Source organism: Mytilus edulis, chromosome 2 (genome assembly GCF_963676685.1).
Source record: "Mytilus edulis chromosome 2, xbMytEdul2.2, whole genome shotgun sequence".
Classification (NCBI taxonomy): Eukaryota; Metazoa; Mollusca; class Bivalvia; order Mytilida; family Mytilidae; genus Mytilus; species Mytilus edulis.
This window is the reverse complement of record NC_092345.1, coordinates 72,554,758-72,567,308: the sequence shown is the minus strand read 5'-3', so window position 1 is coordinate 72,567,308 and position 12,551 is coordinate 72,554,758. Positions and strand designations below refer to the sequence as shown.

Below are 12,551 nucleotides of genomic sequence, written 5' to 3'. Positions count from 1 at the left end.
TTTCGAAACATCTTTACGTAATGCTAAAGCCATATAAAGAATTGGCAAATCATCATTACGAAATAACAAAACCACATCATGTAATGAAACAACTACATTACGTTAAGTCACATACACTAATCAACACTTCGCTTCGTTCAAAGCGAAACATGCATTGATACAACAAGATTCTCCTGATTTGTAACCATAAAAACCAATAAACATAACATTAGTAATATAAAACCATTCAAACGGGAAAACCAACGGTCTAATTTATAAAGAAACGAAAAAACGAGAAACACGTATGAACTACATAAACAGACGACAACTACTCTACATCAGATTCCTGACTTAGGACAGGTGCAAACATTTGTAGCGGGATTAAAATGTATGAATAATAAATATTCTTGTCCTTATGTCCATTTGGTTTTGTTCTTTACATCTGGCCATTCATTAGCCTAAAATATTTATGTTGAACAAACATCTGACATCGCTTGAAAAAAATAAGTGAATTTCAATGTTCTATGAGTACATAAGGAGATTGTTCACATTGGAATAGATAGATTAGAATATTAAATAGCAAGCAATTCGAATTTGCATTATAGATCTGATTTTAAGTTATCTCATGTTTAACGATTATTTTTCTCACATTTAAATATACTTTTTTGTAGTTTTTTTTTATGTCAACTTATGAATTAAAAATCCAATTAGAAAACTAAACGAACAAACTTTAATAATAGCATGCAAAAACAAAGATTGTTGATAATGTTCACATTTTTAGTGTTTTTCTTCATTATAAATTTCGAGAAAAAAAACAATACTTCAAACCAATTTCGGCAACCAATTTATTTACGTAACTTATGTGATTAGAAAATTAAATTAAATACGTCGATTAAGTTTAAACAAAGTAGTCTAAGCCTCTTCAAATCACACAATGGAATTTTTATCCATATCAAAATTAATTTTCCTGACGAAAAATGATTAAAATATTACATTTTTATTCATCACGTGGTTTTCCAGATTCCCGCCTTTACTTTACTGACATAAGATCACGTATTAGCGCACGTATTCTATACATATCATACCTACGATTTTGTTATGGTTTTGATTATGATAATTGTTTTTCAATACACTTGGCAAATGAACGCCCTAGATAATATTTTTTTTTGTTTCTTTACAGTTTATCTATCTTTTTATTAATTTTTTGCGAGGAAAATGTTTAGAAGAATTTCAGAAATATCGAAAGCCGAATTTTTCAGAATCTGTCTCTTTATAAAGGTTGAAAATTCAGATAAAACTATCGCTTCCATTTAATTTATAAACAAAAGTTAAAAACAAAAAGTATTTTTCATTTATTAAAAAAAGTACTGATAAGGAAATCCCTGTATATGTTGTTCGTTTTTTAGAATTGAGGTGTGTTCGATAAGGGATTGTTCTGTATTGATTTATTTAACGGGAATGCTATTGAAGTTCAAGTACAAAAGATATTTCCCTTGAAGTGAACTTACTAAGAGTATTTTATCCATTGTATAAATCCGAATCATTTTAATGAGTTTATCATTAACGGAAATATGTGAGTTACGCAACATTGAACACCATAATAAAATAAGATTTCGTTACCAGATTCGGATCCGAGATGCATACTAAAATTAACAAGGTAGATACACATATCTTTTTAACAGACAAAGTATAACTCGACAAAAAACTGACCAAATCAAGATGTCCTAACTGTATAACTGATATGATGCTTGGGTTTTTGTTTTGACAACAAATTTTTAATTTTAGTGGGGAAAAGACACTTGTCATTCCTACATTTTATTACTCTTCTACCTTGTTTCATATACGCAAACTTAATAGTTTTCGAAGTTATAATTAAGAAATGAATGCTTTTTTTTTAAAAACTTATTGAGGTGTAAAAGCGTTGACCGAAGTACATTTTGTATGAAGCGCGGAAGCATCTCTTATTGTTGCTTGTCTTTGGTAGTTTTCTGGGGGTTGTTTAGCCACAGCATTGTCAATCTATTGCTGACTTATGAGTTTTATCATCCCTGTATTATACTGCGAGTCCCTTTTTCAAAACTTATAATTATTTTTGAGAGAGTTTTTGATTTACAACAATCTATCTCATAAACAACCTTCGTCCAACAGTAATACTGAAAAAAAACTCTCTCAAAAATAGTTATAAGTTTAGTAAAATAACACGTTATAAATTTGGTGTATACAACTATTTATGTATTGAAAATAGAAATGTATGATTTTCATGAGTAGTTAGGCTTAAATGGTAATGATTTATTGGTTTTCTTTTACAGGAAAACACCTCAAATTACTTTAGAAATGCATTAGCTTTGAATTTCAACAGTAATAGTTTTAACATTCATTTATACATGTTACAATTTAATCTGGTACATATTTAACAATGATTGCATTTTAGAACTGGTTGTTCTATAAGATAATATACCTCAATGCCCGACAAGATATTCACTAGGACTTGTGAAAATTTTCGACAAATCTATGCATTGCACCAACTGATAGCATCAGTAATGAAATAATGAAAATTCATCTGATGATATAAAATCTGTTAAAATTATTTTTTACTGTTTAAGGTCCAATGGTATGGTATCAAAAGTTTGAGTACGCCGTGGCCCACTGGTTACAGAAATCGACAGAACATGTTCTTGGATGTGTATTATGCAGCCCGGGATGTTTCAGTCTCTTTCGTGGGTCAGCTTTAATGGATGATAATGTAATGAGAAAGTATACTAGCAAACCTACAGAAGCCTCACATCACCTTATGTATGACCAAGGTAACATTATATAAATATCACAAAGCTGAGAGGGTGTTAGAGCAGGCCATTACCCCGAAAAAACATTGTTAACCGCGAGGAAGCTAAGGTTGCCAATGTTTTTACGAAGGGTTATAATCTGCTATATCACCCTCTTATCTATGTGTTATCTAATTTATTATGCTGAATGCCCTACCATAATTTTCTTTTCAACTTAAACTAAAAGTAGTGATCTATGAAGTCGTTCACAAAACAACGTTACAGTTGTACAAAAATAACAAAAGAAGTTTTTTTATTCAGTCAAAGGGACAATACATAAAATCGTAAAGCTGTAGCTTTGTCTTAAAATCATTAATGTTAATGCAATGCATTGTCTTTTTAATTATCGACTTTTTTGTTGGTTCCCACAAGAGGGTGACATTAAAATAAATCTCCCGCTGAGCCATTTGATAGAGTAAATTGTCTCCTTCGTACATATATGAACCAATCAATTTTAACGTAAAGTATAATAATAATAAATGTCTTAAATGAAGGTTATTTATTACAATTTTCTATGTTTAAAGTCATAAGAAACCTCAAATCAAAAAAAATAATGCATACGTTTTCTTATAACTCAATGGATAGTTTTCATTATAAAACTTATGTACATATACTTTTTTCTGAAGAATTTTTTTTAATTTATTCATATTTAGAATAAGTTTACTTTATTTTAATTGCTTCCTTCCCGGAAGCAATTCCCCGACATATTTTCCGTATGCAAAGTGACCTCAGTGTGACCCATCTCGTAAAAATCCGGTGATCACAATACGCAAGGATGTCCTTAAAATAAACTATTAACTGAATTTACATGTTAAACATGTGCTCAATTTCCATGCTTTTTTGTTGATTTTTTGTCGATTGTTGACAAACAGGTGACAATCGTTAAACTTCGGCTTCAAAACACGAACTTTAATTTCCTGCCATATTTTCACAACAACACTGACCGATTGAAAAAAAATATAACGATTATACGAAATTTACACGAAAAAAATGATAAATTCGTGTACAGAAGACTAAGTTTATGATGTTTGTATGCATTGGTTCAAGAATTGGAAGAACATTATTTTTCACCGGTCACTCGTTTTTTATGACTTTAAAACCCAATATGAAATACTGTTAGTTATCTCTTTGATCCTTTAATAATTACTTTGCATGTATGTTTCATTATGATACGTTATTTGTATTGGATTACAGCAATCCCGCATCCTTCTGAAATTAACATTCATTTAAGGATTGAATGCTTCTTTTTGTAAATTCAATCGGGTGTAAAAGCGTTGACCGAAGTACATTTAGTATGAGCGCGAAAGCTCTTCATTCTTAAAATGTGCGCATGGTCAACGTTTTAACAACCCTATGAAATTACTAAAAGAAACATTCAATACTAATAATTACATTTTCCCGACGTAGTCGGTATAGTTTCGGTTTGTGCCCTTTGAACTTAAGGACGCCTAACTATGGCAACAGAATACGCATGCTCGAAAATCCTTTCTGTGATTGGACAAAATGCTGTCATGGTGGATGATTTGGTTGACTTTGAAAAAACGTCTCGTTAATTATATCGTGTTGGAAAGCAAGTGAAAAACTATAAATATTTGCACTAGATCTTACAAAGATTTATATTTTTATTAAAATAATTGTTTCTCCAATAGCGCTTTGCATCCATGACAGCTGTTTATTCGGACAATTATATAATTTTTAATGTAAATTGTGTTGTACGAACGTACATGACTTTTAGAACGCACCTACGCATGTGAGATTTCCGCGGGGTTTTGGTGAATGTAAACAGAAAGATACGAGGACCGAGAATACTGAACACAAACAGAGAAAACGTTATTTAAATGGAAATCGAAATGATAGTTTTAAACATATACTCAAATTTAAATACGTCGGATATCTTTTTTCAAAATAGTTCTTGTTTTCGCTATGATCATGAAACACGATTACTATCAATTTTTCTTTTCTTTTATTTATTTGTGCACTTTATTGTAGAAGCACGTGTCAACATGAATGTTACAATTCATTTTGAAAAGAGTTGATTAAGGAATAACGCGATATTGCAGTTAGCTAATCAGAATAACGTATCATAATGAAACATACAGCTAATGTATGATGAGCTTCCACAATAAAGTGAACAGGTGAATTAAAGAAAAACTTAATTAAGAAATCATGTTTTCATGATCCTAGCTAAAAAATGTAATCAAAAGTATTCCGCGCTTTATACAAAATGTACGTCTGCCTACGCTTTTACACCCAACTGAATTTACAAAAGAATCATTCAATTCTTAAATAGATTATCAAAAGGATTAATACTGATAAAAAAATCTGAAATAAAGAGTTTTTTTCATCACAAATAAATAATAATTGTAATTTTCATTATTATCAAGGTGAGGATCGCTGGTTGTGTACATTACTGCTTCAGCAAGGATATAGAGTAGATTATGCCGCTGCCTCAGATGCCTATACTTATGCACCCGAAGGATTCGGAGAATTCTTCAACCAAAGAAGGCGTTGGATGCCATCAACTATTGCTAATATTATGGATTTACTGACAGATGCAAGGAACACCGTGTCTATAAATAACAACATCAGTTGGTTGTTCATGATTTATCAAGGTAACTTTTTATTCACCCGGCCGCATACCGGAGGAGGCATTATAGTTGACTTTTGTCCTCCTGTACGTCCGTGTGTCTGTTAGTAGAAAAGGTGTTTCCTAACCCGTTATTTGCCTCAATTGAATATTATCGAAACTTTCACACAAGACTTATGACAACAAAACTCATATAAAGTTTGAATTAGGTGTGGCGTCACTTTTACCGTTCTGGAGTTATGCCCTTCATGAAAGGAGAAGCCTAAATATGAGAGTAAGGTCCTTTCATAAATGGAAAAAATGCTGAATATTACCTTCCCTTTCCGATATCTTTCTTAAGTTTGTATCAATCACAAGTCATGAAGCTTATACACAATACGTATTACCACAAAACACTCATCAAGTTGGATTTTGGATGTTGTCAATTAATCAATTCCCTAGTTGTGTTTTTATAACGTTATATGAAATTGGGGCATCTTCTATGTCCAATCGACACATTATAGTGTATTGTTGATAAACATTCAGCTTCACTATCGGAAGGTTTAGACTGGTTATCATTTGCTGTCTGACGAAAAGATTCGTCTCATGTATTAATTGAATTCCGTTTTTCTAAACTTTTGTTGTATGTAATGAATTCATACTAGAAAACGGAGCAATGCGTTTTAGAATTTTAAGCCGTCATCAAACTTGTTTACGATCCGCAATTCGATTAAAGATATTTTATAAGTAAAGATTAGTAAAATAGATATAAATTGTACAAATACATTTCATGATTTTTATTTTGAGTTTCCGTACAAAGTTAAAGTCAGTATCTTGAAATGTTGGATTATAGATTAATTATTTTACTAACATAGTTATGTGTTTCGGTGTATTAATTTGTTAACCACAATTTTTTAGGAGCTTTGATGTTGTCGACCTTGATTGGACCTTCCACAGTAATCATGATGATAGCTGGAGCGTATCTAACTGTTTTTCAAATGAATCTTCTGACATCTTATGCAATAGCTCTTTCACCAGCTATTTTATACACGATCTTATGCTTTACTGTGAAGCCTAAATATCAGATAATCACAGCAGAAATATTCAGCGCCATTTATTCATTTATAATGATGGTGGTATTTGTTGGTTGCATTATAACAGCCGTTAAGCAGAGTCCTTTTCATCCGAGTGTAATTTTCCTATGCTCAATGGTGTTTATTTTCCTTTTCGCTGCCGTTATTCACCCATGGGAATTTAGCTGCATTTTTTACGGGCTATTATACTTTTTGTGTGTTCCTAGTGGATTTTTATTATTGATCATTTATTCCCTATGTAATATGAACTCTGTATCATGGGGAACACGCGAAGTAGCGAAGAAAAAAACGCAAAAAGAAAAGGATGAGGAAGAAATAAATAAAAAAGAAAATGAAAAAAAGAAGAAGAAACAAAAAAGCTGGTTAAAACGCTTAATGCCAGTTATTCAGCTAAAAGATTTAAGAAGTATATTAGAGCTCACAAAAAATGAAACAAAAACGAAAGAAGACAGAGGTATACAGACTGAAGATTTAAATGAAGTTGTTGTCGAAACGAATAAAAGGAAAACAGTCAGTTGGTTAGACAAAACACCAGACGAACCAACTCACGAACAAACTGGTATAACACCAACGACCGATAAACCTTTTGATGTTCGACACAAGCCAAAATGGACGGAAGATAAAGATTTTAAAGACGGAAAAATTATGTCCATGACACCAAAGGAAACAATTTTTTGGGAAGAATTTATAAAAAGGCAAGTCACTTTATAGTTTGACGTCCAGTTTCAACTATTTCTTTAAAACAGATGATGGTTGTCTTGAAAGTATTGATCCATCAGTTCCTATAATGGTAAATAAAGAAGGAGAATATCAAAGACATACCACCGAAGAAAAAAACACAAAAATAACAGCTCACAAAACACCACACAGAAAAAAAAACCACCAGGAACAAGATGGATCTCAATTGCGTGGAAACGAAACTTGGGTATTTTTTGTATCCATTCGTCTGTTCATATTGTAAACGTTGTAAGATGGCTTGTTTCTAAGCTAAGATTTTTTCACAGATGTGGTTGAATTGTCGGGGTAAGAAGTCTGATAAAATATTTACAAATTAAGAAACCCACAAAGGATGTGTTTCCATGGAGTAAAAGGTTATAATTCTGAAAAATAATTTCTTAAAGCCTCGGTCACATCTTAAACGGATAGCTCGAACGGATGCCTTAAGCCTCGGTCACACCTTACCAGATAGAACGAACGGACGACTAACGGATGAAAATAAAAGTTGTCCGTTGACAAAATTGTTATCCATTGGGAGTCCGTTGATGTACTAAACGAATAAAACGGACGCGTAACGAATGCATAACGGACACAGAACGGATATGCAACGTACGAGAAACGGAAAAGTAACGTACAGAACGGATGTCGAACGTACATTCACCGGACGAGTACCGCATAAAACGGACACCTAACGGAAGCGTACCGGATAAAACGGATGAACAGGATATACGGAAAAATTAAAGGCAACAATTATAATACACGTAAATCGCAAAAATATTCAAAATGTTTTTGTGTAACTGGTTTTGGGTTTTTTCTTCAAAATGTCGTCAAAGGGCAGTTTCTGGCCTGAATAAGAGCTGCTTGATTGTGAAGACGTGCCCTTGCTCTAAAATCGATTATGAATAATAAGAATTCATGAACTTTAAAAAATCTAAGTGGCATTCTGACGCGAAAATTTTTATTGGCATTTGTCCGTTTCAGATCCGTTCATCATCCATTTTATCCGTTATACGTCCGGTAGAAGTCCGTTTCATATTCGGACAACGTCCGTTACAAGTCCGTTGGTGAATTTATCTGCCAGACCTCCAACGGATGTATAACGGACACGTAACGGATACAAAACGGAAACGAAACGGACGAGTACCGTACAAAACGGACGCTTACCATTTCATCCATTGGACGTCCGTTCAAAATTTTGGACATGCTCAAAATTTTCTACCTGACAAAATGGACGTCGACGGATAAAACGTACACTAAACGGACATGCAACGGATATAGACGGACGTCTAACGGATAAGAACGGACGTCTTACGGACGGATTGAAAAAAGTTATCCGTTTTTGACGGTACTCGTCCGTTTCGTTTCCGTTTTGTATCCGTTACTTGTCCGTTATACATTCGTTGGAGGTCTGGCAGTTAAATTCACCAACGTACTTCTACCGGTCGTTTAACGGATAAAATGGATGATGAACGAATCTGAAACGCATAAATGCCAATTGAAAATTTCGCGTCAAAAATGTCTATTATTGGCATGTCAGATTTCTTAAGGTTCTTGAATTCTTATTATTCATAATCGATCTTAGAGTAAGGGCACGTCTACCCAATCAAGCAGCTCTTATTCAGGCCAGACACTGTCATTTGGTGGCATTTTGAAGAACAAGCCAAACACAGAAACATAAAATGGAGAATGGAAACAATTTGAATATGTTTGCGATTTTCATGTATTATTATTGTCGAATTAATTTTTCCGTATATCTTGTTCATCCGTTTAATCCGGTACGCTTCCGTTAAGTGTTTGTTTTATGCGATACTCGTCCGTTGGATGTACGTTCAACATCCGTTCTGTCTTGTACGTTTCCGTTTCTCGTACGTCGCATATCCGGTGTGTGTCCGTTACGCATTCGTTACGCGTACGTTTCATTTGGTCAGTACATCAACGGACTCTCAATGGATAACAATTTTTTCAACGGACAACTTTTATTTTATGTGCGCCTTTCTCTGCCAGTCAATAAGATATTTTTTTTTTGGAGAACGAAACTATGGTAAGCAACATTAAGGTTTTTGAAAATTGATACAACAAGAGTAGTTATAGCTCTGTTACGTTAATACATTCTGTGAAGTGATTTGATTCTTTAAAAACACGTACCCACAGCCTATACTTTACGACGTTGTTGCATCCGAAGCGGTCTTCTTGATTTTTCGTCATCGGGAAGACTCGTACATAAAACATAAAGAAAATGAAATTCATTGATGTAAATTGACAAAATGCAAACTAGCACCCTGAAGATCATAAAAACATTTTATTTGTACAACTTGTACGATTCGCTCCTGTATGTGACAACGTATTAGATTTTAGCGAAAGAAGTCTATGTATTACTGAAAAATTATTACACAAACTAGTCAAAACATTCACTAAATGTTATCATCGATTCAAGGTCATCTTTCGCTAACATATATTAACATGCAGACGTCTTATACGTTCAGGTATTTCACACCCAATCTGTTATCAAGTATTCTTTAAAAAGCACACAAATGTTGGCATTCACTTCAAAAGCTAACAAAACCTTTAAACAGATTTATTAAGAAGTGGTATACAACTGAGAATGGAAAAAAGTGAATGTGTCAAAGAGCAGTTTGTTACGATAATATTGTCAGGTCATTAAAGATGGCATATTTTGGCGTGCATATTGATTCACTTTTAGGGTCTTTGAATCGGAAATAAACTTTCTTTTGTTACCTATTCTGACTTCGGACTTGGGCTTTTTTCAAACTGAGTTTTACTGTGCGTATTGCTCTGTGTGTTTTTTATTTTACATTTGGTTCAGAGGGAGGGCTGAGATCTCAAAAACAGATTCAACCCGGCTATGTTATTGCGTCTGTCCCACGTCACTCAAAAACATGTACCGAATCACTCGAAAAACCTCGATCTACACTATACCTACCGTGATTATTGTATGTACTATGACTTTCAAGCTTATAAAGACAACAAATCTTTATTTTACAGGTATTTGAAACCGTTAGATGCAAACAAAAAAGAACAAGAAACGATGAAACAGGCTCTTGCTCAATTACGTAATGAAGTTGTGGCAGGCTTTGCGTTTATCAACCTTATTTGGATATCTATCAACTTTATGTTTCAACTTAGAAAACCTGCAGTTATTGAGTTTCCGACAGCAGTATGTGTATTTAGATATTGATCATAAAATATTGCTTCCTTCCTTTAAAGCTATAGTTTTTTTTCTAATTTATGTTGAAAGCCCAACGGTTTGTTATAATTCCATACACCCACTTCATTTAAACTCTGGTTTGTTTTGTTAGATTAAATAAATGAATGTGAACGTTGATTTATAGATAAATAAAATTGAGAATGGCATTGGGATGTGTGCCAAAGAGACGACAACCCGACCATAGAAAAAACAACAGCAGAAGGTCACCAACAGGCTTCAATGTAGCGAGAAATTCCCGCACCCGGAAGCGTCCTTCAGCTGGCCCCTAAACAAATATAAAGCATAACAATACATTGTAATATATTGTTTTTTATTGGTACAATTTATTCATCAATTTATATATCAAAATAATGTTGCAATATTGCCAATGAGAAAAATACCACCCAGGGTTCAAATAAGGTGGAAAAAAGAAATCACTGCATGGGTTGAACAGGTTTTTGACAGTTCGACCTTACCCGAGCACAAAGCAAATGGCTAAAATCATTAGATTGGAACCGAATACCCCTCTCTCCAAAAGGAAAAATAAAACAGATTTAAGAGTTTACGCAGTTTAATTAAAATTTGTTGTCATAAAATTTCGATATTTTAATTGAATGAAAATCTCCATTAACCATAGCTCTTGGTTTTTGGGTTTAGCTGTACAAATAGCAGTGTGTTAGTTTTGTCAGCTTTTCGACGTTTGTATTTGGTTCTATATTTTCAAATATTTTGGCCTCAGGCATAACTAAAGCAAAAAAGATTTGCATATGGTCTAATAATTTAGTACTGCTTACATTTATACCAAAAAATCAAGGCTTAGAATAAGGCGTAGGTACTATAATTTAGTTAAAGGATCCGCGATATCGCGGGTGTTTTCTATTAATTACTACTATTTAAAGTATTTAAATATGTGATCGTTCCTCTCTTTTTCAGTCAGGAGCAGAGAATGTAGATGACGATGTGATAAAGATCGACGCACTTGGTTTAATGTTTATAATATTTTTTGTTCTGATTCTCCTGCTCCAGTTTATTGGAATGATTTTTCATAGATTGGGAACGCTCATGCATCTTATAGCCATTACGGAGATACCTAATCCATTCAAATGCGGGAAAAAACAAAGCTATAGAAATATGGATGAAGAAAATACAGAAAAGCTTAATGCCAAAGAGTTGGTACGGTTTTATACAGATGTAGTTGGAGAACCAATGCCAGACTATTCAGGTGATGAAGATGATGATGACGATGAAAAAGACGCCAAAATAGAAAAAGAACTATCTGACACAATTGTCAATAACGCTGTCATAGGCGTAAAGGGAAATATTGGTGGAACAAGGAAACCTGGCCTTGGAATGTCATTCAGAGAAACAATGGCCAACAAGGATAGTATTCCCAATAATTTGAGGAGCACTACGTCGAAGCCTAATTTCAGACAGACAGTACGAAATATGATAGCTATTTCCAGGCGAAAATATGACGAAGGGACGAAACCTCTTCCAAAGGGCAACGTGCTGCGGTACCGTAAAAATCATCCACCAATGTCACGGACTGATTGGGAACAAGCAAAAAAGTTTGGATCAAATAAACCTGTTTTCCACGATATGATAAACGAAATTCAGAATGATCGAGACCTTAAACACAAAGTTAGAGGCTTAGAAAATCAAACGACAGGTGTTAATCTTAGGAGAACATATCGCCGTGAGGCGTCCGCAACAGATTTGGATGAACCCATTAATGAAAATTTAAGTGGTGCAGTCGGTACCTTAGATCGTACGTTATACAAAAATCTCAATAAAAAAATTAAAGTTCAAACTCGACAAAATCCAGTTTCCATCGCAAGTAATTCTGGCAGCAGATTGTGTTTAAGAGAAACAACCGAAACCATCACATCACTTTAATGGACAAACAACACAAAGGCACAACACATTTCCTTCTGTGTAAACTTTTGTGTAAACTATTGTGTATGTATAAACATTTTGGTTGTCTTGGGTTTTTTTTTAAATGGTTATTTATTTACGTGTGACGTTTTTGTATAATTTGTTTTACAAATTCAACATAATAACACTAGTAATAAAAATTCAAATAATTGATCAAACGGATAAAAATTGATAATGTCTATATATTCAGTACCCATATTTAGAGCATAACATTCAGTCGAAGCTTCTTATGA

The 12,551-nt window shown here is 33.4% G+C and overlaps 1 protein-coding gene across 1 annotated transcript in view; it reads left to right on the top strand.

The window, feature by feature from the left end:
• LOC139511007 (chitin synthase chs-2-like) overlaps positions 1-12,366 on the top strand; it is an 85,755-nt gene extending 73,389 nt beyond the window's left edge. The window contains exons 34-38 of the mRNA XM_071297572.1: positions 2,583-2,783; positions 5,186-5,413; positions 6,286-7,156; positions 10,182-10,353; positions 11,317-12,366. Coding sequence (XP_071153673.1) covers positions 2,583-2,783; positions 5,186-5,413; positions 6,286-7,156; positions 10,182-10,353; positions 11,317-12,279 — 2,435 coding nt within the window. The 3' untranslated portion in view covers positions 12,280-12,366. The remainder of the gene's footprint in view (positions 1-2,582; positions 2,784-5,185; positions 5,414-6,285; positions 7,157-10,181; positions 10,354-11,316) is intronic.
• The last annotated feature ends 185 nt before the right edge of the window (positions 12,367-12,551 follow it).